Source organism: Lutra lutra, chromosome 3 (assembly GCF_902655055.1).
Source record: "Lutra lutra chromosome 3, mLutLut1.2, whole genome shotgun sequence".
Lineage (NCBI taxonomy): Eukaryota > Metazoa > Chordata > Mammalia > Carnivora > Mustelidae > Lutra > Lutra lutra.
Window position 1 is genome coordinate 3,260,998 of NC_062280.1, and position 26,183 is coordinate 3,287,180.

At 44.8% G+C, this 26,183-nt stretch overlaps 1 protein-coding gene across 6 annotated transcripts in view; it reads right to left on the reverse strand.

The window, feature by feature from the left end:
* The window catches only part of HIBCH (3-hydroxyisobutyryl-CoA hydrolase), a 102,266-nt gene extending 76,537 nt beyond the window's left edge, over positions 1 to 25,729 (reverse strand). Inside the window, exons 1-2 of one of the 6 annotated variants that reach the window (XM_047720587.1) lie at positions 25,487 to 25,726; positions 17,504 to 17,546 (exon numbers count right to left, since the gene is read on the reverse strand). Coding sequence is in view for 3 of the 6 variants with exons in the window: in XM_047720586.1 (XP_047576542.1) it covers positions 17,504 to 17,546; positions 25,487 to 25,518 (75 nt within the window). In the remaining 3 variants the exon portion in view is untranslated. Of the gene's footprint in view, positions 1 to 17,503; positions 17,547 to 23,840; positions 24,134 to 24,765; positions 25,255 to 25,486 lie in introns of those variants that run through there. The other 5 variants (XM_047720586.1, XM_047720588.1, XM_047720590.1 and 2 more) reach the window with 5 other exon arrangements.
* Positions 25,730 to 26,183: the final 454 nt, after the last annotated feature.

Genomic DNA, 26,183 nt, shown 5'->3' on the forward strand with positions numbered 1-26,183 from the left:
ACAATTTCTCATTCATTAAAGTTTTATCATGAAATTGCCAGCAACTCAATCCCATCTTCAGGTTCTACTGCTTACTCTAGTCAGCGCATCTGCAGTTGCTTCCCCCACTAAAGTCTTGGACCCCTCAGGTTTGGATCAACTTCTTCCAAACTCCTGTGAACGTTGATACTTTTACCTCTTCCCATGAATCATGAATGTTTTTAATGGCATCTGGAATGATGAACCCTTTCCAGGAGGTTTTCAACTTACTTTGCCTAGATCTATCAAAGAAATCACTCTCTATAGCAGCTAAAGCCTTATGAAATATATTTCTTAAATACTGAGGCTTGAAAACCAGAATTGCTCCTTGACCCAGGGCTGCAGAACAGGTGCTGTGTGGGCAACTCCACAAGAGCTCGTGGCGGACCAGGTGCGTCGACAATTAGCAGTATTTTGAAAGGCATCTTCTTTTCTGAGCAGGAGGTTACAACAATAAACTTAATTGTCAGTAAACCACACTGTAAACAGATATGCTGTCATTCAGGCTTTGTTGTTCCATTCATAAAGCACAGCAGACTCAGCATAATCCTTAAGGGCCCTAGGAGTTCCAAACCGTCAATGAGCACCAGCTTTAACTTAAAGTCAAGAGCTGCGTTAACCCTGTCAAGAAAGTCCGCCCGGGGGGACGCCTGGGTGGCTCAGTTGGTTAAGCAGCTGCCTTCGGCTCAGGTCATGGTCCCAGCGTCCTGGGATCGAGTCCCACATCGGGCTCCTTGCTTGGCGGCGAGCCTGCTTCTCCCTCTGCCTCTGCCTGCCACTCTGTCTGCCTGTGCTCACTCTCGCTTCTCTATGACAAATAAATAAATAAAATCTTTAAAAAAAAAAAAAAAGAAAGTCCGCCTGGGGGCCCCGGGGTGGCTCGGTGGGTTAAAGCCTCTGCTTTCGGCTCAGGTCATGATCCCAGGGTCCTAGGATCGAGCCCTGGATTGGGCTCTCTGCTCAGCAAGGAGCCTGCTTTCCTTCCTCTCTCTTCTGCCTGCCTCTCTGCCTACCTGTGATCTCTGTCAAATAAATTTTTAAAAAAAAATTTAAAAAAAAAAAAAAAGAAAGAAAGTCCGCCTGTCCTCTGAAGCCAGCCACTGACGTCTCCTCTCGAGCTGCGCAAGTCCTAGACAGCCTCGTCCTCCAACAGAAGCCTGTTTTATCTATATTGAAGATCTTGTTTAGTGCAGTCACCTTCATTATCTTACCTAGACCTTCTGGATAACTAGCTGCATCTTCCCAATCAGCATTTGCTGCTACACCTTGCATTTTTATACTACGGAGATGGCTCCTTTCCTTTAATCTCATGTTACTAACCTCTGCTAACTTCAAACTTTTCTTCTCCAGGTTCCTCACTTCTCTCAGCCTTCACAGAATGGAAGAAAGTTAGGGCCTTATTCTGGATTAGGCTTAGATTAAGAAAATGTTGTAGCTGGTTTGATCTATCCCAATCAAAACTTTCTCCATATCAGCAAAAGACGATTTCACTTTCTTACTAATGTGTTCACTGGAGAAGCACTTCTAACTTCCTTCAAGAACTTCTCCTTTGTATTCACAACTTGACTAACTGGTGCAAGAGACCTAGCTTTTGACCTACTCAGGCATTTGCCATGCCTTCCTCACTAAGCTTAAACATTTCTAGCTTTTGGTTTAACGTGTGAGGCATGTGACTCTTCCTGTCACTTGGAAGACCACGGTGGGATTATTAATTGACCTAATTTCAATGCTGTTGTATTTCAGGGAACAGGGAGGCCTACAGAGAGGGAGATGAGAGAACAGGATAAATCGATGGAACAGTCAGAACAGACACAACATTGATCAATTAAGGTCATCATCTTATTTGGGCACGGTTCGTGGTGCCTTCAAAACAATTACAACAGTAACATCAAAGATCACTGATCACTGTTCACCAAAACAATAGTGAAAAAAATTGGAAATATTGTGTGAGAATTACCAAAATGTGACGTCGAGACACACCACAAGCAATGCTGTTGGAAAAATGGCACAAATAGATTTGCTCTACTGATGTGGCTTGCCACAAACTTTCAATTTGTGTAAAACAAACAAACAAAAAACCCAAAACAAAAAACAGTATTTGCAAAACACAGTAATATGAGGTATGCCTGTACATCAATGCAAATCTTTCACACAATGGTACTTGCCAAATGGATTACTAGGTACATCCAATAAAGATTTCTGAAATTACTTAGATTCTGTAGATAAGCAAAATATGCATACCAAAAGTATATACACAGTATATACAAAGTATACACATATTAACTTTTAACTTTTGAATGAATGGAGCCAACTGATTTAGAATAGAACCTAGTCCTAGAATTACTTGGACTACGAATAATGAAGACAGTGTGTGTGCAATGCTACCCACCCACTCTGTTCATGGGCACGTACATATCTACATGTAGAATGTATCTCTAGATAGATACACAGGATACTGCAAAAATGGTTGCCACCAGGAATGAAAATCAGACAATGAGTGTGGGGTGGGAAGACTTTTTGCTGTTTGGACCCTTTGAACTTGTTTAGTTTTGTACCATATATATTTACTACCTGTTCAAACCAATATTTTAAATATTTTTATAAACATAAGAGTAATAAATTAGACTTCAAAGGTTCTAAGCCATCTCCAGAAGGGAACTTCATTAATATGCTTTATTTCAGAGGACTTCCTTGTTTGACTATGGGGTCCCCTGACCCCTAGTAATGATCCCCATGTGTGGGGAAGTTGAGAAGACAGGATAACACGCATACATGTGTGCACTGATAGCAGCCCCTATTTCCTGCTAAACCATACACTGGCTTCAGGGAGCACTCTAGAAGGTTTTAAGGAAGGGTTTTCATTAAGGAAGGCCCAGAGAGCCATGAGCATCCTTGTTCTCCCACTGGAAATTCAACTGTATATAAGGAAGAGCAAATGTTCAATCATTTAAAGAGAGCTATTTTTCATAGTTTCCAGTACTTAAATTTGTTTTGGTACATGTTATTGTAAAATAGCGTTCTTACTTATCTTCTTACAAATCTGTTGTTGTGTTGATTCATCCTCTAAATTCACCTTCAGAAATAACAAAAGGTCTATTTTTTAATCTGTTAAAAAAATACTAAGCCATATGACTTGTTTTCTTACCTTACTGGTACTAAAATAAAAAAAAAAAAAAGAAAAGAAAAAGAGGTAAAAGAAATCTATACACAAAAATCAGAAAAGAAACCAGATCAAAAGGGATACGAAGTCCACGAGCAGACACAGCCTTCCCCAGACTTCACCTTCTCCTTCGCAGTCTGACTCTACAGCTGTAGGTGTCTGACTTCCCAGGTTTTCTTTGAAGTTCCTACTGACCCACTAGTGTTTGTAGGTGTGTAGGAAGACGGTGAGCAACTTTTCTGACCCTTAATTTCTCCTCTAGACTCTTTCATAGCCTCTGTCAGTATTGTGGAAGATCTTATTCCCATAGTCTTTTATTCCATAAAACTGTAGGGGAGGAAAAATAAGTTTCCCTCTATCTTTCCAGGTTCTTAACTAAGAGCCCCCCAGAAATAAAGACAGATTAAGAGCAGAAGATGTTCATTTCTTAAGGGAGCCCCACAAAGATGTGAGATCCAAAGGCAGCCAGGCAACTGAGGCTCATAAACCATCCTGAGCTAAGGAAAGAAACAGGGTCTGATGCTTCAAAGGGGAGGAAAGCAATTCACTAGGAAGTAAAAAGAACAAATGTTTGTAAACAAATATTTGCCCTTCCACGCAGATAAGTCTCAAATATAAAAAGGTTATACTGTATGCATCCCTGATCTCTTCCTGGTACAATCCCTCTTTTTCTCATTTCTTTCAGGCAGTTGAGAGGGAGGGAAAAAACATTTCCTGAGTCTGCTGGATCTTGATTGCCTTCAACTCAAAATAATTCACATGCCAAAGTGAAAGATTTTAAGGGTGGTATATTCTGCTCCCCTTTGAGACTCTTCTTGCTTCTTGAGGTAGGCCTGTGTTGCTATATACTTTTTTTTAATGATTGCTTCCCCTGCATCCCTTAGATTTTTGGACCACCGTGTTTTCATTCTCATTTGTTTCCATGTATTTTCTTATTTCTTTAATTTCCTGGTTAACCCATTCATTATTTAGTAGGATGTTCTTTAACCTTCATGTACTTGTGGTCCTTCCAAATTTTTTCTTGTGGCTAACTTCAAGTTACATAGTGTTGTGATTGAAAAATATGCATGGTATGATCTCACTCTTTTTGAACTTGTTGAGGCCTGATTTGTGACCAGTATGTGATCTACTCTAGGAGAATGTTCCATGTGCATTCAAAAAGAATATGTATTCTGCTGTTTCAGGATGAAATGTTCTGAATGTATCTGTAAGATCCAACTGGTCCAGTGTATCACTCAAGGCCCATGTTTTGTTGATTTTCTTAGATGATCTATCCATTGTTCTAAGTAGGGTGTTGGAGTCTCCTATTATTGCATTATTATCAACAAGTTTCCTTATGTTTCATTGGAAAATCAATTCAGTGATTTATATATTTGGCTGCTCCCAGGTTGGGTGCATAAATATTTACAACTGTTAGATCTTCTTGTTGGATAGAACCCTTTATTATGATACAGTGCCCTTCTTCATCTCTTGTTATAGTCTTTGGTTTAAAATCTAGTTTGTCTGATATAAGCATGGCTATTCTGGCTTTCTTTTGATGCCCATTAGCAGGATAGATGGTTTTCTATCCCCTCACTTGCAATCTGCAGGTGTCTTTAGGTCTAAAATGAGTCTCTTGTAGGCAGCATATCGATGGGTCTTATTTTTTATCCATTCTGATACCCTATGTCTGATTGGAGCATTTAGTCCAGTTATATTCAGAGTGATCATTGATAGATGTGAATTTAGTGCCACTGTATTACCTGTGAAGTTGGTGTTTCTGGAGCTTTTCTCTGTGTTGCTTTTGATCTTCCTTTCCCACTCAAAGAGTCCCCTTTAATATTTCCTGCAGGGCTGGTTCAGTGGTCAAAAATACCTTTAGTTTTTTGTTTTGTTTTGGTGGGGGGGGGGGGGACTCTTTATCTCTCCTATTCTGAATAAAAGCCTTGCTGGATTAAGTATTCTTGGCTGTGTACTTTTCATTCAGCACACTGAATATCCCATGCCACTGCCCTCTGACCTGACAAATTTCTGTGGAGAGATCTGCAGCTTACTTTACTTATCTTCCCCTGTAGGTTAAGGATTTCTTTCCCTTGCTGCTTTCAGGATTCTTTCCTTATCTCTGTATTTTGCAAAATTTACTATGATGTATCTTGGTGTTTTTGTTGATTTTGATAGGAGTTCTCTGTATCTCCTGGATTTGGATGTTTCCTTTCCCAGCTTAGAATCATTTTCAGCTATAATTTGCCCAAATAAACCTTCTGCCTCTTTTCCCCTCTCTTCTTCTTCTTCTGAGACTCCTTTGATACAAATGTAATTAAGTTTTATGGAGTCACTGAGTCCCCTAAGTCTACATTTGTGATCCAATATTTTTCTTTCCCTCTTCTTTTCAGCTTTTTTTAAAGATTTGAGAGAGAGAACACATGCACACACATGTGTGCACATGAGCAGGAGGGGCAGAGGGAGAGGGAGAAGCAGACTCTCCACGGAGCAGGGAGCCTGACACAGGGCCCTAACCCAGGACCCTGAAATCATGACCTGAGGCAAAGGTAGTCACTTAACAAAATGAGCCACCTGGGTGCCCCTCAGCTTCATTATTTTCCATAATTTATCTTCTATATCACTTAATCATTCCTCTGCTTCTTCCACCCTTGTGATTACATCCAGTCAGTTTGGCATCTTGGTAATAGCATTTTTTATATTGGCCTGACTAGTTTTCAGGGCTTCTATCTGTTCAGTAAGGGACTCCCTGGAGTCTTCTATGCTTTTCTCAAACCCAGCTAGTATCCTTATGATTGTTGTTTTAAATTCTGGTTCAGGTATATTACTTGTATCTGTTTTTATTAGCTCCCTGGCCCTGACCTCTCTTGTTCTTTCTTTTGGGATGAATTCCTGCCTCTTGGCACTTTGTCTAGTGTGTGTCAGGAAAACCTGCTATGTTTCCTGCTCCTGAGAGTAACAGCTACATTATGAAGAAGTCACACACTGCCCAGGGCCTGACACTTCAGAAAGGGTTTCTGGTGTCTGCTGTGTGCACTCTGCAGTTGTTTTCACTGCTCTTTCCTTCAGGTCAGTCCCCTGCAGAGTTCCTCCTTGCTTGCAGTGGGGAATATTTCGGCCTTGTCTACCGTGTAGCAAGTGTTAACTTGATGTGTTCTGGTCTGTTCCTTAAAAGCAGCCAGATCCTAACTCCCCTAGAGCTGAAGCTCTGCACTTTATGGTCAACACTGGTGGGTGAGAGGCTCGGGAGGTGGCGGGGGGACTCACTGCTGCTCTCTCAGGCACACTTGCCCTAGTGAGAGAAGCAGTGCACAGGGAGGCAAGGCTTGGTGTATGTGACTGAAGCCTCCACTGTGGGCACTGTGCTACTCACTGAAGCCCATCTGTGCTGATGGGTGGGGATAAAAATGACATCAGCCAGCTCTCTTGTCCCCAGAGAGGGGAGTTTGTGCCTGCCACTGTTGAGCAAACACTCACAAAAGAGAAAACAATCTCCGCTCATCTGTCCCAGGCTTCCCTCAGATCCCTGCCTTCACCCTGTCTTTGTCCAAGCTGTGTGCCCACCAGTGGCCCAGTACTCCCCTGTTCTATCTCAAGCATGCTGGCTGGGTTTCAAAACGCCACACTTTAGGGACACAGCATGGTGCTAACATCCGCTGATCCTCTGGGGGAGGATCTCACGGGGCTGTGGCTGGTACTGTTTTCTCCCAGAAGGGCAGATACATTGAACGCACAGGGGTTTGGAGCTTATGGTTAAACACAGCAAAAAGCCAGCATCCAGGTTAGAGGCCCTCAGCAGCTGTTTCTTTTTTTTCTTTTTTTTTTTTTTTTAAAGATTTTATTTATTTATTTGACAGAGAGAGAGAGAGAGATCACAAGTAGGCAGAGAGGCAGGCAGAGAGAGGGGGAAGCAGGCTCACCGCTGAGCAGAGAGCCCGATGAGGGGCCCAATCCCAGGACCCTGAGACCATGACCTGAGCCGAAGGCAGAGGCTTAACCCACTGAGCCACCCAGGCGCCCCATCAGCAGCTGTTTCTTATGCTAATGAACAGAGCAGCTCAATGGAGTCCACTGGCTCATCTGTCCCTGGAGGCAGTGCCATGTCTCCCAAATACACTGCAAGAAGGGGGACTGTCTCCCAGCGCAACCCAGGGGATCCTCAAACCACGCTGTCCACAACTGGGCCTCTGCCCTCCTCCTCCACAGAGCACCTCTACACCTGCCAGGCCCCACCCCAGTAACGGCACGGACTTCTGCAACTTCAGACTTAGAGCTCTGCTGCTTGTAAAAACCTGCCATTATCAGGCCCTCTTGTTTGGGGGACGTGTTCTTCTTGTGCAATGCCCTGCACCCTGTGTGTGCACTTGCATTCACGCTCAGTCTCATTCTCTCCTCTCTCCCTGATCAGGGTTCCCTCCCCTACAAAGCATCCATGATTCTTTTGTCCCCAAATCAGGTCTCCACACCTCCTATCTTCTACTACATGGCCTCTGTTCTCCCTCTAGTTGTGCAGTTCATTCTCTCAGTCTTCAGATCGACTTCCTGGGTATTCGGAATGATTTGATATCTCGCTGCGTTCAAAGGACAAGGCAACTTCTCCCCTTCAATACCCATAGTGGTTCTATTTCTTGGATCAACCCTTACTCATAGAAAAAGACAGAAAATACACTATAAAAGCTGCAGTTTTAGATATCCACATCATTTTCAATCTTAAAATACAGAAAAAAGTTTTCATATCATATAAACATGTTAAATACAAGTATTAATAAACTTTCTCTCCATACTAATTAAATTTGTTTGAACCAAGTGCAATTTACCAGGCCCCTGTCAAAAAAAGTTTCATGATCGTTTTCACTGAACAGTTTATATAAATTATCACGCATTACCAGAGGCAATCCTTTAAAGCTTTATTCTTTGGCTTCAGAGATGCTAAGAGCTGAAAAGATAGCTCAGAGATGTTGAGAGATGCTCATCGTGACCTTGTAACAAGAAAAAAGGCTGAACAGACTGCAAAGTAACGCTTTCTGGTAAGCTCAGTCAGAGAACTGAGGTGACAGGGCAAATGGCTGCAGTAAAATCTGGAGAGTGGCAGGTGCCTTCAGGGAGACACAGGACCAGAATATTTGCTAGCTGCAGGCAAAAGCTTTCAGGAAGATTAATTAGAATTTTTGAGGACTTGCTAGAGACCAAGTGTGGGCAAATGTGATAGTATGAAGCTCCTGGGAGTTACAGTCATGCAGGGATTTCCATCCTGGCTGGCTTTTCCTCCTGGAACCCAACCAGGCTCTCCCCCGGAAAACTGAAGAGAGCTCCTCTGTGTGGTGTTGGCTGGGGTAGAGAAACAGCAGGTGCAGCTAAATCCTTTCCCCTCATCTTCCATAAAAAACAAAAAGGCTAAATTTGCAGGAGAGTGAGGAAGGACTTCAAAGCCTATAGCCCAGGGTTCTAGTGGAGCCTCGCTGCAGTGGGGGGATGGAAATGGCGGCCTGTGAGATAAAAGCCTTAATCTCCAGGGAGAAGCACCATAAAACCATTGCCAAGGACGTCAGTGTTTACCAACCACAACTGCAGGGGGCAGGGGGTAGCAAAGAAAAAAAGCACCCTAGCCCTGGAGGAGGGACAGGAACACTCGTAAGGGCCACATCCCTGAAACTCTGGTTCAGAGTGTCTTTCAAACATTAAAGCTTAATGGAATACAACACCAAAAGCATGATCCATAAAAGAAAAACACTGATAAACTGAATTTCATCAACATTAAAAACTTCCATTCTGCAAAAGATACTATTAAGAGAATGAAAGACAAGCCAGAAATTGGAAGAAAATACTTGCCTTTCACATATCTGGTGAAGAACTTGCATCCAGAATACATAAACAACTCTTAAAACTCAGTAAGAAAGGGGCACATGGGTGGCTCAGTCAGTTAGGCATCCAACTCTTGATTTTAGCTCAGGTCATGATCTCAGGGTCAGGAGACTGAGCCCCGTGTTGGGACCCATGCTGGGCATGGAGCCTGCTTAAGATTCTCTCTCACACTCTCCCTCAGTCCCTCCCCACCAACCATTCACTCTTTCTGTAAGGAAAAAAAAAAAAAGAGAGAGAGAGAGAGAGAGAAAGGAATTAAAAAACACCTCAATAAGAAAAACAACCCAATATTAAATGGGCAAAAAAAAATCTGAAGATCTTCACCAAACATAGAAGGATGACAAACATAGGAAGTGCTCAAAAATCATCAGAAGATCATTTGCAAAATGCAAATTAAAACCACAATGAGGTAACACTACACACATTAGAAACCAAAAACAGACAACAACATGCAGCCAAAGATACAGAACAAGAGACACGCACATTCTTTGTTGATGAAAATGTAAAATCGTACGACCACTTTGGGAGACAATCTGGCAAATTTTTATAAAGTTAGGCAAAGACTTGCCATACAAACCAGCTGTTCCAACACACGCATTTACCCAAATGAATTGAAAAGTTATGTGTACACAAAAACGTGTACAAAAATGTTTGGTAGCATAAGTGATAAAAACTGGAAGTAAGCAAAATGCTCCTCAACACAGAAATGGACAATTTATCCCAAAATGGTATACCATTCAGTGATGAAAAGGACCGATTTTATCAATTCACATAGTATTTTGACAAATTTTGACAAAATGCATTTTGTCAAGTGAAAGGATCCAAACCCCAGAGCCCGTATGTCGTGTGACTCGATTCCTAAGACGCCGTGCCAGGGGCGAGACATTAGCGGGCAACACAGACCAGTGGCTGCTAGGGCGAAAGAACCACTCGTATCGTCTTGGGTGGAAGATGCAGGATGTAGGCGTCTGTCAAACCCACAGACACGGATGTCACAGAAAGTAAACCCCCTTCTTTGGTCTAGTCTGTATACCCTGAAGACGGCTACGATGCCATGGGATTCCAACACGGAATGCAGTCCAGGACAAATCTAACTGAATTACACACGTGTGACGCCACCTCACTGAGTAACCCTGGTGGTAGCTGCAGGGGAGCTGCTCTACGGAACTCTGGAAAACAGTCGTCTCAATACAAAAGGAACTGTACGTCAAGACTGTGCTCTGCTTGGTAAATTCGTTTTTCCTGGGGTGGTTCACAATCCTGCACTAAGGTGAAATGAGCCACAGAGCAAAGTTACGATAAGCAAGAAGGAGCTAGAACGAGCCCCGCCCTGTGGCACTGCGGATGTCATCAGTACGAACTCGGGCGAAGCTCAGACAGACACACGGAACAGGGAGACGACCACAGACAGGTACACTAGGGTTAGTGTGCCGTGTTCATATACTCTGCTCTACACACACACGTCACCCTTGCCCTGTCCCCTGGAGAAAGCCACCATCCCCCAGTATCAAAGAGCACTCCCAAGGGGCGCCTGGGTGGCTCAGTGGGTTAAGCCGCTGCCTTCGGCTCAGGTCATGATCTCAGGGTCCTGGGATCGAGCCCCGCCTCGGGCTCTCTGCTCAGCGGGGAGCCTGCTTCCTCCTCTCTCTCTGCCTGCCTCTCTGCCGACTTGTGATCTCTGTCTGTCAAATAAATAAATAAAATCTTTGGAAAAAAAAAAAGAGCACTCCCAAGGCGCAGATCTTGATTCCAATAAAGACAACCAGGGCTCCTTGAAGAAATGGCTGACTCCTGATAAGGAAAACGTGAGGAGCCCAGAGCACACCTTCTAGTACCAAAAGTAAGGAGGTGTTAAAAATATATAGCTATTAAAAGGACAGGATCATATCAAAAGGACACAAGAACCAAAAAGAAGGAATTCCTAATGGCCAAAGCAAGAAGAATCTCAGTAATAACACAATATAATGTGATACTGGAGTATAACCCAAAGAATAAAAGTCAATGAGTCCACTCTGATACAAATAACTGAATAAATAAATGGAGAATGATCTTCCCTACAGAAGATTTCTAAATAATATATGTAAAAATCCCCCTCCCAGTAGGCAGAGCTTACTCCCCTCACCCTCTGAGTGTGGGCTGAACTTGCTTCCAAAGAACAGAAGGTGAAAGGGGGAAAATAACTTTAGAAAGGAGAAACCCAACAAACACAACTTTAACCGAGTAATAAAGGTCAGCATCACCAGCTGTGTTACATGACTGTCACTCATCCCAGATGCATCCATCAAAACCCACAGATACTCTATCACAATGTGATGAGAAGGGCTTTTGCTTTGTGATACTCTCTTCAAAAAAAAAAAAAAAAAAAAAAAAAAAAAAGCTTTTAACTGCAGTCTGATGATTAAAAACAAACAAGAACACCAGACACAGCCCAGATTAGAGAATATTCTATAGGCTAATACTCCCCCCACAAACATTCAAGGTCATAAAAAGTAAGACTCAGAAACTGTCACAGACTACAGAAAACTAAGGAGACATGACAAAGAAATGCAATATGGTATTCTGGCTTGGATCCTGGAACAGAAGTTAAGGGAAAAAATGGTGAAATCCAAATAAAGTTTCAGGTTAATAGTAATATACCAATGTTCTTAATTTTGACAAACCTGGCATGGGGGCTGTATTCATTTGCTAGGGCTGTTGTAACGAAGAACCACAAACTAAATAGCTTCAACAACAGAGAGCTACTGTCTCACGGTCTGGAGGCTAGGAGCCCGAGATGAGGGTATCAGGGACCACACTCCTCTCAAGATGGCTGGGCCAGGATCTGTTCCAGGCTGTGGTCCCAGCTTCTGACAGATCCTTGCCTTGCAGCAGCTTAATTCCACTCTTCACATGGCCTCCTCCCGGTACACTGATCTCCAAATCTTTCCTTTATGTAAGGACAACAGTCATACTGGACTAGCCCAGTAATCCCTACTCCAGTCTGGCCTCCTTTTACTACGTACGTCTGCAATGACTCATTTCTGACTTGGCTGTCAGAATACACTACCTGCCATGGGCCCTGAGGTCTCCTTGTACTTTAATGCTAAGTACGTCATGAACCCAAGGGCCTGACCGTGCTCTTTGCACGGTCATTTTCAGGGTTGTATTTGCTGAAAGTAACTTTAAAAAAAAAAAAAGGGGTGATGTCTCCCTCTGGGACAGGAGAGCAGGTTCTTGCTACAAACCAGCAGACTCCCCATATTCAGCAGTGCTGTCCTATAACGCAATCCACTGCATATGTACGCATTCATCTGGGCCTTCCGTGTCACCCCGTAGAACTTGGGGAGCAAGAGAAAACCAACACAAACATGACGTTCAATGCTGCTCCATGTGCCACTAAGAACAGAATCCTTGGGCTCTAACTCAAGAGCTTCACATCTTCTGCCAACATCCATAAAATAGTAAAAGGCTAACTCTTAGTTTGTAAGCGGGGTAAAAAATTAAATCCCAAACCCAGTGTTGTCCAGCCACCCTAAAAGCCCTTGGCCCTCTACCCTACCCATCCCAATCCCAGCCCTCTCCCTTTCTCTAAATATATAACTATCCTAGTTTTTACAGTAAACACTAAGTGTACATGCAAAAACACATCATCTTTTTTTTTAAATAGATATATTTTTAAACTTTTTTTTTTTTCTTGAGTGAGAGAGATGGGAGGAGGGGTGAGGGAGAGAAATGATCTCAAGCAGGCGTCATACCCAGCACTGAGCCAAATGCAGGGCTTGAGCTCAACAACCCTGAGATCATGCCCTGAGACCAAAGTCAAGAGTCAGGCACGTAACCAACCGAGCCACCCAGGCACCCCTGTTTTTCGAGTCTTTTAATCTACAAGCTCTCCCTTCATTCCTCTCTTTTTCTTATAATCTGTTGAAAACAGGCCATTTAACCTACAGAATTTCTCAGGACTTTACTGAATGCACATGCCCGCTACCTATTTTGAACAGCTGTGAATCCTCGCACACCAACTGAGTCAGTACCCTACTGATAAACACGGAGTGATCTTCAACTTCTGCTATTACAGGGATGCACGAGTATTTTTAAGCATGGATCTCCAAGAACTATAGCCAAGTGTTTTTGTAGGACTTTTACAGAGAGTCAGACTTTGGGGAAAGAATATTCCAGAATCTCCTGTTAATGCTACTAGAATGACGGAAATGAATAGATGAATAAAAGGATTTTTTTTCCTACCTGGAAAGATTGATGGCCTTCTCAAAACCTAAAAACAAATATTAGCGCGGGCGCCTGGGTGGCTCAGTGGGTTAAGCCGCTGCCTTCGGCTCAGGTCATGATCTCAGGGTCCTGGGATCGAGCCCTGCATCGGGCTCTCTGCTCAGCAGGGAGCCTGCTTCCCTCTCTCTCTCTCTCTGCCTGCCTCTCCGTCTACTTGTGATCTCTGTCTGTCAAATAAATAAATAAAATCTTTAAAAAAAAAAAATATTAGCGCACTAAACAAAATTATTCAAGCAAAAGGGTAGAAGAAAAAAAGATGAACTTTCCAGTATTAGCATAATTTATGTTAATTCCGTAGAAAAAAAAATCCCTTTTCCAAAAGTATTGCAAGTTTTTAACTAAAACCTAGAAAAGGTTTCTCTGAAGAAAAATTTATCAAATTAGGAATTATTACAGACTAGAGTGAGAAATGAAATTCTCGTACAACTCAAAGTTGGGGGGCGGGGAGAAGGGAGCGACAGAAGGGTAAAGGAGAACACAGAAGGGAAGGAAGAAATGCTTCTAGCCAGGGCTATTTTAAAGAAGGCAAAGTAATTTAAGGTGGGAATTAGAACTTTCTTAAATCTTTATTGTTCATCCAGGAAAGACAACAGGTTCACATTTGCTTTTTTTTTTTTTTTAAGATTTTATTTATTTATTTGACAGAGAGGGAGAGATCACAAGTAGGCAGAGAGGCAGGCAGAGAGAGAGGAGGAAGCAGGCTCCCTGCTGAGCAGAGAGCCCAAAGCAGGGCTTTTTCAATCCCAGGACCCTGGGATCATGACCTGAGCCAAAGGCAGAGGCTTAACCCACTGAGCCACCCAGGCGCTCCTTGCAGGCTACATTTTGGAAAACACTTCAGAGCCTTCATAAACATTGTGAGAAATGAAACTTTCCTCTGAGGAAAAACCAGGACCTGGTACATAGGCGGCATTGCAAAAATGTTTAATAAGCTGAATGAGCAATTCATCATTCTAGTGATGCAGTCCTGCTGTGACATAAACCTAGAGCAAGCTGCACTGTCGATACCCAAATCCCAATCTTACACCTTTCATTATACGTAACATCTGCTGCCATCAAACCAGGTTGCAACCAAAGACACACCCAAGAAAATATCCTACCTGAAGCAGAACACAGTTTCTTTTGACATCTGACTTTCCTCTTTATCCCCATCACATAGCCTTCTCACTCCTAAGATTTTCATCAATTGCCAGCTAATGTTGAATGCCACTGAATTTAAGTTACTGTAACCCAAATAAGACACCAAGCACTATATAAGCAAGAGTCTTAGCACCAAAGAGCATTTCGTAAATGCGGACTATTCAAGCTTCACTCAGTCCTTCCTGACTTCAAACTGGGTCAGTAATTCTTCCACACGGCAATACTCTATTCTCTCACCTTTTGTGATACCTTCTCCTTTACATCTTCAATGATTACCTCTAAGCGCCTGGCTCAAACCTTCATCTGTATCTTTACTTCTCCAGAAGCCCACGCCCCTATTTCCAACTGCCTACTAGAACTACAGGAGCAACATGTGCCCCATGATCAATTTGGTAAAAACCAAATTTACCAACATATCTCTCCCCAACAAATCTATCTCTCCTCCTCTGTTCCCTATAACAGGTTAAGGCATCACCATTTTCTCAGTCAACAAAGCTCAAAATGTTGGCGCTATCCCTGACTCCTTCTTGTTCTCCTCCCCTCTCTGCCAACAATCTGAGGCAGTTACCAAGTACCAGAGAATCCATTTCTAAAATGGACTCTCTTATCTATTCATACTGTTCTATTCCCATATTGTAGCCACACAGGATCATTACAATTTTCCTTCCTGGCAGATTTCCAGAACCTCTGCCTGACAGTCTATCCTTCACACTGCCATCAGAGCAATTTTGCTAAAACACAATTGCAATCCTGTCCCTGTCATTCAGAAATGGTCTATGACTCCCTATCAACTTCAAAAACATCCACACAGTCTCTCCACATCCGATCCTGGGTAAACTCTTCACAGCCATCACTGCACCGCACTCTGTGTAACAGACACTCAGAAAGCCCTGAATGTGGCCTCCATTCTCCTATGTCACCATTCTTGCTGCCCGGAACAAGCATACTGTGCAACAGAAAACAGACTTTTGGAGTCCTACAGACTCAAACATTAGGGCCACAGAAGGACTGCATGGGGAACGGCCTATTTCTGAAGGGCATCTAAAAGCCAATACTGGGACCAAGACAATTCAGCCCTTAGGCCCTGATGAAAGTTCAGTTTACCTTCCTTCCTTCCATGCAGTTTGTGCCTTAGGTAACCACAGTCCAGGTGAACTGGATTCTGTCTTACCGTTCTACTCTACCTGGGGGCTGACGCGTAAATATGAATCAGCAGCATTGTTTTATGTTCTCTTTCCAGGAAACTCCTCAGTTCCTATGCCTACGTACTAAAATATCAAGGGGAGGAAGGGGGACTCCAGTCTTCACTTGCTCGTCTCCACTCAGGCCTGAGACGCATCCTACGATTGGTACCGAACACCCACTCTAGGTCAGCTTCAAGGGAGCGCAGCAGGGAAGTCTACAGAGCCAGACTCGACTCAAATCCCACTCTTATTTACCAGCTGAATGACACGGAGGCATATTACACAGCCTCTCCATCCCTCCATTTCTAACCCATTAAATAGGGATAAGGCCATAATCCCTTAACCAAAACCCCTTGGGTCTGGATGTGTTTTGAAATCCAGAAAATTTTCTTAAGATTTTGGAAAGGTAACACAATACGTATTAAAGAAAATAAAAAATCCCAAGTGGAACCTGGTCAGCACACTGCGATAAAACGCTTTAACACTTCTGCATCGAACTATGAACATCTGCACTTGTTAGAATAAAGAAAAAAGCTTCAAGTACGTTCAAGTCAGATTTTTGTCACAAAATGCACTTATCACAAACTAACCACAAACCTTTGATTCTGAGGTTTCAGAATTGCAGATAAAAGATCTGTAGTGCCAACTCTACAGGACCACAAAGAGAACCAACTGAGCAGTACTCACCAAGTGCTTGGAAGAGGACGTGACCTACAGTAAGTGCTACGGCAGAGTGACTTATTTTTATGTGCAAGGCGCTTGTCAGACTGTACGAGAGTATCTTAGTCCGTCTGCGTTGCTATAAGAAAAATATCACAGACTGGGGGGGCTCAGTACAACATGTCTCACAATTCTAGAGGCTGGGAAGTCCAAAATCAAGGGACCTGTTAATTCAGTGCCTCGTGAAGTCCCTCTTTTTGGTTCACAGAAGGCTGTCTTTTTGGGATCGAGCCCTGCATTGGGCTAATAAAATAAATTAAAATTAAAAAGGGGCGCCTGGGTGGCTCAGTGGGTTAAAGCCTCTGCCTTCAGCTCAGGTCATGATCCCAGGGTTCTGGGACCGAGCCCCACATCGGGCTCTCTGCTCAGCAGTGAGCCTGCTTCCTCCTCTCTCTTTCTGCCTGCTTGTGATCTCCGACTGTGAAATAAATAAATAAAATCTTTAAAACAACAACAACAAAAACAAAGAAGGCTGTCTTCTCACTGCGTCCTCCCTCATCAGTCAAAACAGGTGAGGAAGCTCTCCGGGGTGTCTCTTATAGAGTCACTAACCCCATTCATGAGAATAGCACCCTCCTGACCTAATCATCTCCTAAAGGCCCCACCTCCGAATACCATCACATTGGGCATTAGATTTCAACATATGAATTCTGGGATGGTACAAAGACTCAGTCCATAGCACAGAGAAACAAAAATGAATAAAAATTATTTCTTCCTCATAAAATGATAAACTAAAAGTATCTCTGAAAGGGTACCAAAGGCATCTAAGCTCCGGAAGACTATTTTAAGTACAACTGTAGCTAGCAGGTATGAAATGATTACATGCCAAGCACTAGATTTTTAAATGAAGTATTTATTATTCATAAGCACTCTAAGATAGATATTATTATATCCACCTTATGTCTAAAAAGAAGTTGAGAGAGATGAGGTAATCTACCAAAGATTAAGTAGTAGACCCATTATTTAAACCCAAGCATTCTGACTTAAAGGTCCATGCTCTTATGCATAACCTTACACCATCTCCTAGTTATGTGTCAAGCCTTGACACTATACAATTGGGAACCATGGTGCATGAAGGACACAATCTGCCAATATTCCTCTACTTCCCTAACAATGACATTTCACATTACACATCATAATCTAACAATGACAACAAAATAAAATGCAAACTTACCAAATGCTGCAGTATGACATTAGTCCTGTTCAATGAATTAAACCTGAAACAAATGTAGAATACAATGTCTCAGTGCATAAACACCACATTTCCTTTCGTTTTAGCCTCTTCTAAAAGGTATTAGGAAAAAAATGAATTTGAAACAAAAAAGGGTAGAGATTCTTTTCCCCTTCATTCTGTTCAAGGTATGTCCCCCCAAAACAAATTGGAAAATATGGTATAAAGGAGAAAGGACCTCAAAAAAAAAAAAAAAAAAAAAAGCAACTGAACACGACGTGGGGGAGGTGAAAAGACTGCAACTTGCTCCCAGGGCATGGAGAAAACTTTAGAAGGTTAGACTCCACTAGAATCCATCAGTCATTTCTACTTCTTCCTCCTCTCCCTCCTCCAAATCATCATCACCTTCACCCCCTTCATCATTACATCAAGAACCAAGGAGCACTGTAACAGATTCGGCCAAATACCATCTCTGATGACCTTCCCTGAACTCACCTGCACCTCCATCAGAATCATCCGCAAGGGGCACCTGGGTGGCTCTGTTGGTTACAGGACTGCCTTCACCTAAGGGCATGATCCTAGAGTCCGGGGATCAAGTCCCATATCGGACTCCCTGCTCACCGGGGAGCCTGCTTCTCCCTCTGACCTTTCCCCTCTCATGCTCTCTCATTCTCTCTCTCAAATAAATAAATAAAAATAAAATCTAAAAAATAAAAATAAATAAAAATCAGTAAACCAGAGTAAACTCATGCTCTCTCTTCCTTCTGACTTTACTCTGCATCTAACTTTAACATTCTGTCAAATCCTTTCTAGATTTCCATTTGATTTCAATGGACTTTGAAGATGGATCACCACTCTGATTTGGATGAAATTCTTGGGAAAGAACTTTACTTTCAAAGTAATGTTTTCCATCAAAATAAAGATCTATTCTGTAACCTGATTTAATATCTTAGAATTCTGTCACTTCAAATCCTGTCAAAAAATGCACTGCAAACACTTATGGGTAAGTGACAAATGTTAACCCAAAAATGTAGGATTTGGGAAATCAATTCCAACGTCTTCTTGGTAAAAAAAAAAAAAAAAAAGGTAGTCAGCAGAGTTATACGTCTGTTCTGCTTTCAAAATCTCATTGGCTTGTTCAAGTCTACTGCATTCTGTACGTCATTAATATATTCAACTGCTCCTTGCTGTTCTTCTTCTGCGGTGATGGGCTCCACTGTGGTTAAAGGTGAGTTCCTTTTTACTGACCTTGGGGTTGGGGGTGGGGAGGCAAAGGCTGCAGGCCGCAACTTGGTCCAGTCACCTCTAGTGAGATTTTATAAATGGTCATCTACACAAAACCGTTACAAACCCAACAAAAATGTTTAAAAATATTTAAGGGGGCGCCTGGGTGGCTCAGTGGGTTAAGCCGCTGCCTTAGGCTCAGGTCATGATCTCGGGGTCCTGGGATCGAGTCCCGCATCGGGCTCTCTGCTCGGCGAGAAGCCTGCTTCCCTCTCTCTCTCTCTCTCTCTCTGCCTGCCTCTCCATCTACTTGTGATCTCTCTCTGTCAAATAAATAAATAAAATTAAAAAAAATATATTTAAGTAATACTTTTGGAAAATAGTCATGATAGAAATTATAAAAAGAAAGCAAACTATAAAATAAACATAACACCTCTAAGTTTGTTTCAAAAGTGTTTGGCTAGGCATACAAAGCTTAGGACACAGCTTGGCAAAAGTGATTAATAAGAACAGAAGTCAAAATGGTAGAAGGTGGGGGAAGCTGGGAGGGGGCAGGAGGAAATCTGGAGTGGTAAAAATTATCTCTATCCAGATGATGGTTACAGGACTGTATACATATGTGCAAAAGTTAACTGAGCTAACAGACTTCAGAAGAGCACTTTTCAGTACTTCGTGAACACTACAATTAAATAAGTAAAAGCGCCACGGGAACGAATGGGCAGTGACTAGAAGGAACATGAGGAAGGCCTCTGAGATGCCTGTACTATCTTTTTCTTTTTTCTTTTTTCTAAGATTTTTATTTATTTATTTGACAGAGATCACAAGTAGGCAGAGAGGCAGGCAGAGAGAAGAGGAAGCAGGCTCCCTGCTGAGCAGAGAGCCCGATGCGGGGCTCGATCCCAGGACCCTGAGGTTATGACCTGAGCTGAAAGAAGAGGCTTTAACCCACTGAGCCACCCAGGGGCCCCATCGTACTATCTTTTTCTCTTGTTCCAGGTGCCAGCAAAATGGATAGGTTTAGTTTGTGAAAATTCATCAAATTGTAATTTTATGCTTCAAGCTTTTTTTTTAAATGATTTATTTATTTATTTGACAGAGAGAGATCACAACTAGGCAGAGAGGCAGGCACAGAGAGAGGGGGAAGCAGGCTCCCTGCTGAGCAGAGAGCCCGATGTGGGGCTTGATCCCAGGACCCTGGGATCATGACCCGAGCCGAAAGCAGAGGCTTTAACCCACTGAGCCACCCAGGCGCACCTATGCTTCAAGCTTTTTTAAGATTGTTTTTATTCGACAGAAAGAAAGAGTGCATGAGAGCACAAACAGGGGCAGCAGGAGAGGGAGAAACAGGCTCGCCACTGAGCAGGAAGCTTGATGCTTTGGGCTCCATCCCAGGTGGGATCAAAAAGTGAAATTGAAGATTTTTGAAATAAGGTCAAAGGTGGAAATCTGTAGCAGCAGCCTGATTAAGGACTGTGCATGCGGTTTGATACATATACTACCTGAGGGAAATTATAAATCATCAACGCATTAATTTTTCAACGATACTTTGAGCTTTGAGGGGCAACTGTTTAGCTGAGGCACTAAAAAAACATAATATAGGGTGCCTGGGTGGCTAGGTGGGTTAAAGCCGCTGCCTTCGGCTCAGGTCATGATCTCAGAGTCCTGGGATCAAGCCCCGTATCGGGCTCTCTGCTCAGCAGGGAGCCTGCTTTCTCCTCTCTCTCTGCCTGCCTCTCTGCCTACTTGTGATCTCTCTCTCAGTCAAATAAATAAATAAAATCTTTAAAAACAAAACAAAAAGGGCACCTGGGTGGCTCAGTGGGTTAAGCCTCTGCCTTCGGCTTGGGTCATGATCTCAGGGGCCTGGGATCGAGCCCCACATCGGGCTCTCTGCTCAGCGGGGAGCCTGCTTCCCCTTCTCTCTCTGCCTGCTGCTCTGCCTACTTCTGATCTCTGTCAAATAAGATCTTTAAAAAAAAAAAAACCCACAAAAAACGTAATATGCCCATTGTCACCACTGTAACCACATTTTAGGTGACTGAATTTATGAAAAATATTTGTAATACATCTCTCCAGAATTCTTTTTACCTTCTTCTTATATTGCCTTTAAATTGAATACTACTATCCCCCCAAAAAAGGGAAAACACTAATTTGTTTAAATCTGTCACTTCACATTTCTAGACTAGCATATTTTGAATTTGTCTTACCACAAGTAAAATACTTATTCTAGCCCAGTAATTCCACAACTTGTCTGCACATTAGAATCACCTGGAAACTCCAGTAAAACATTCCAAAGCCCAGTTCATACCCAAGACCAATTAAATCAAACTCTGGGGGTGGGACACAGGCATAATTAAGCATTTGTTTGAAGCTTCCCCAAATGATTCAAAAAAGTTGCCATTAAAATCAGTATTTTAGGGGCGCCTGGGTGGCTCAGTTGGTTGGGCCTCTCTGCCTTTGGCTCGGGTCATGATCCCAGGGTCCTGGGATCACACCCCACATCGGGCTCCCTGCTCAGCCAGAAGCCTGCTTCCCCCCCTCTCTCTGCCTGCCTCTGTCTACTTGTGATCTCTGTCTGTCAAATAAATAATTTTTTAAAAAATTTTTTTAGAAAATCAGTATTTTATGAAAAAATTAAACTTAAGTGACAGATACTAGCTTATTTAGGGGCATTTTCTAAATAGGGATTTCATATAGGCTTTTAAAATCTGAACAATATTTACCCTGAAGCACCATTTTTTTAAAAAGATTTTATTTTTTTATTTGACAGAGAGAGATCACAAGTAGGCAGAGGCGCAGACAGAGAGAGAGGGGGAAGCAGGCTCCCTGCCGAACAGAGAGCTCAATGCGGGGTTCGATCCCAGGATCCCAAGATCATGACCCAAGCCGAAGGCAGAGGCTTTAACCCCCCTTAGCCACCCAGGCGCCCCCTGAAACACCATTTTAAAAAATTTTTTGAACTTAAAAACCTCCAAAAAGATAAAACTGAATTAAGAAGGAAAAATTTAAGCACTAATTTCTTTAGATCCAGAATAACCCTGAACTCCTTAATGAGACCAGTACCCAAATGCCAGTTCTAGGTCTTATCAACAGTTTAAGCACCACCTGTGGCACAGAGAACCCAAACCTAGCTTCAAGTCCTAGTTTCACTCACGAGACAGAATTGTAGCTCATTCAAAGAAAGTTTATGTATACCTACAAAGTGCAAGTGCACAGCACCGTGAACAGAATTTTAAAGATCCCAAAAGCTCTGGACCAATTGCTACAAAACCGAAAAACCGAAGTACAAATAAGTTCCTTACCAGACTCCATATAATCACATTAATTTTACTTGTTCCAATTTCTACTCAACCGTTATCTAAAATCTGCTATTAACTTTAACATCTCAAAAAGGTATTTGACTATTCAGTCCCCAAATAATTCTGAATTGAAGGTCTTCTCTTTCCTTCCTGGTGGCTCCAGCACTGCCATCTGGTGGACATGACAGGGACACGCACCTTCCCGCTATGGCTAATTTACTGAATCACTTCATCAGACTTCCTTCCTCCAGGTGGTGCTCAACTTGCCTGCTGGGAGCAGCTGTTCTCAAAGTGTGGTACCTGGACCAGCACCATCAGCATCCCAGGGGCACAGGTCAGAAACGCAAACTGTCAGCCCCACCCCAGACCTACTGAATTCAAAACTTCGGGGTGGGCCCAAAAATCTGTGCTTAACAAACCCTCCAGGTGATTCTGATACATGCTGAAGTTAGAAACAACTGTCGTAGAAGGATGAGAACGCTAGGATTTAGGAGATTTCTGCAAATTACTCAATAAATCACACATGAGTTTAAAAAATTAAACTTTTCATCGAACTGTTTAAGATGAAATAATGAAAATAGTGCTTGGGGTGCCTGGGTGGGTCAGGGGTTTAAGCCTCTGCCTTCGGCTCAGGTCATGATCTCAGGGTCCTGGGATGGAGCCCCGCATCAGGCTCTCTGCTCGGCATGGAGCCTGCTTCCTTCTCTCTCTCTGCCTGCCTCTCTGCCTACTTGTGATCTGTCTGTCAAGTAAATAAAATCTTTAAAAAAAAAAATAGTGCTTAATGAAGGTTATAGCTGAAGTAGGCAAGGTAGAAGGTGAATAGAACAGAAAATCAAGCCCAAGACCAAGAAATTCAGGCATGAACTGATGAACAGCAGCTGTGGAAACACAGGAATGATTTCTTAGGAGATAGTATGAAGTTCAAAGTCAACGGAAAGGAAAAAAATTTTGCTAAAAACAATTACAAGAGTTCAAGTTAGGATAGCTAAGAGCCTACACGTACTGAAAAGGCTGGCAAGGAAACGAGGGGGTTTGTAGAATGAAATGTGAAGTCCGTTTTCAGTTTCTTGAGACTCTACTGACATAAATGGAAACATTCAACAGCAAGTAGAGAGACTGCAGTTTGAAAGAGAAGTCAGAACTGAAGCTAGGTCACAAAGTCACGCACAAAGATAACCGCTGAGGTGTAAGGACGTCTCACCCGTCCTTGAGGAATGAGGGAGCTGTAGTTGAAAACCAGTGGCCTGAATGCTGCCCGGGGCTACTCATGTATTTTGTCTGGTCAGCAGTGTTTTAAAACTAGACATTTAAAATCAAGAGATTTCACCAAAAAATTCAGTTTCCCAGAAAAAAAAATAGTTACAGAAAGCTTGGGTCTCCATTCTACAAGGGCAACAAGGCCTGCCCAGGATGAGAAGCCAGCTCCTTGAGACAGAGCACTTTCTCTAACTCACAGGTTCCCTACTAGTCCCCACCCTGCTGAGGTCTAGCCAGCATTCCTCAACGCTTCCTTCTTAGCCTCTGCCCTTGGGTCTGTGGCTCCTAACACAGAACAAAAGGTAACAGAATCAAAGATTGAGCCTCCGGAAACAACAATGTAGAGAAAAGTAGCCAGCTCAAGAAGCAAGAGCCGAAACAACGTAGTTGCGCAGTTGCGCAGGGCAGAGCAGATGCAGAAAGCCAGGAGTACTACGGGCAACTTAAAAGATCAACCTGTTGGAAGAGCCTCCCCCACCCTCTCTTTCATTTCCAAATCTCTTATACTTGTACTTTCCCCTCAAGACACTTATCGGGAGTTTGTAACTAAGTATTACCTTTGTTTAAATATTTGTTTCTTGTCTGCTTTCTTTTGGGACTTCAAGGGTCTTGCTAAGGAACAGTAGCAAGTAGCCCAGGTTGGCTACAGGTAAGAGAAGTGTCTAGAACTCCCAGAAGCTAGAATACAACCCTAAGTATTACAGAATCCGTGAAGTAAATTCGGGTCAAATCCTTGAAGTCGGGCTAGGAAATTCTTATTTAATTCCATAAGTAGGAGAGCACCTCTAAGAACTTCTTAGCAAAAGGATGGCAGGCCCTGAAGTGAACTTTAGCAAGACCACCTGGCAGGCACAGGCAGAAGCTACTCGACTCAGAAGAAGTCCACGAATCAAGTTTCTGCAAGACGAACAACTGGGGAATCGGAGAGGAATCAGCAGGACCCTTCCCGCTGATTCCTCTCCGATTTCCCACTTGGGAGGACTGGGAGTGCGGGGGAACTCAGAGAACTTCAACAATCTAGAAGAATAACTCCAAGACGCTGAAAACACCGATGAGTGCGGGTTACACTTGGGTGCAGCTGAGGAGCGGATGACCCGTGCGGGCGGTGGTGACTCGCACTCGGGGCAGATCAAGACGAGAGCTGTCTTCCGGGCGGTACTCGACCGGGGACGGCTCCCCAGGATGCCCAGGAGCTGCAGTGGCGCCGCGACGGGTAAGAATGAGTGGAGGCACAGGGACAGAGCCAGAGCGCGCAGGGACACAGAGTTCAGGAGGAGTCCAGGCGGCTCAGCAGTGTCCCCGCAGCGCAGAGGACAGACCTCCTCGCACACCACCCTGGGGCCCCCTTTCCTGCACACGTCTCGGGTCAGGCTACTGCAGACGAGGCGACGCCGGGCTCAGGTCTCTGCTAGGGCCGTACCCACCCCGGAGCCCTGGCACAGGCGTCCCCGATGAGCCCCGCGCCGTCCCGCACTCACGCACCGGCGGCTCCGTGAGGGCAGCGGAGGCTGAAGCCAGGCCGAGCTCCGGGGGTGGCCGATTCCGTCCCCAGGCACCCGATGTCATTAACGGGTCGGTCTTCCCAATCCGCTTCTCCAACAACTTGGGGTTCGCTCGGCACTTCGGGGAGCAACACGGACCCGCACCGACCCTCCCGAGCCGCTCGCACGCGCGGGGACACCGGACCTCGGGGTACCGGGACGCCGACCCGGCTCCCCTCGCTCCCCGCTGCCGGGGGCTGGTCTGCGGCCACGCGCCTCACCCGGCGCGCACTCGCCTGCGGGGAAGGACCTGGTCCCCGACACGGGAACGCCCACCTCGGCCCCGACGCGGACCGCGGCCCACCGGACCCTGCCCTGCGCGCCCCGCGCCCTTGAAGCCCCCGCGCCCGGACCAGCGCAGGCGGCCGGCAGACGCGAGCCTCGGGGCCGCCCAGAACCGGCCGCGGACGCCCCGCACGCCGAAGCCCCGCGGCCCCCACGCCGCACCGCACCGCACCGCGCCGCGAAGGAAGGGGCGGGGCAGGCGAGGCCGAGGGAGCGCCGGAGCGGGGGGACGGGGCGCGGCGGGGCCTGCGCTCGGGTCCGAGTCGTGCTCCCGACGGCCGCCGGGGACTTCGAGGCCGGGCCGTCCCCCCGGGCGCGCGACCCTCTGTCCTTCGGCGACAGCCCGGGAGCCCGCGCTAGGCCCCTCGCTCGCTCACCCGGACACGAGCCTCCACGTCGGCGACCCCATGGCTCAGGTACGCGCGCGTGGAAGGTGGCAGGGGGCGTTGCCCCGCGGGATCTCGCGATCTCGCGATCTCGCGTGGTCTCCCGTCAGACCCGCCCACCGCCGCCCGGCTCCGCCCTGCGCCGCGGGACACAGAGGACGAGTCCTCCAGGCAGCCAGAGAGGCCCACGACGGGCTTTCCGCCCCGCCCCCTCGCCGGCGGCGCGACGCTGAGGGGCGGGGCGAGAACTGCTGCTGGCGGAAATGGGTGGAGGGCGGGGGGAAGAGGATGGAGGTGGGGCTTGGTTAGGGGGCGGGGCTGAGGCGGAGGAGGGGTGGGGCGGGGCGGAAGGAGCGGCCTGGAGCGGAGCCTGGACAACTGGGAGGAAAGAGGTCGCTCCCAGGAGGGGCCCGGGGCGGCTCATTGGGTTACTCATGGGACTCTGCTCGGCTTTGGCTGGGATCGGGATCTCAGGATCAGGGTTCCAGCCCCATGTTGGGCTCCCCTCTCAGTGGGGGGTGCTCTGGAGATTCTCCCTCTGCCCCTCACCACTCTATCAAATAAATAAATAAATCTTTAAAAAAGAAAAAAAAAATTCTTTTTTGTTTCCTAGAGGCTCTCTTGGGCTGGACCCGACCAGCAGGCATTGACATGAAAGACTTTGCATGAATTTTAAGATTTTTTTAAC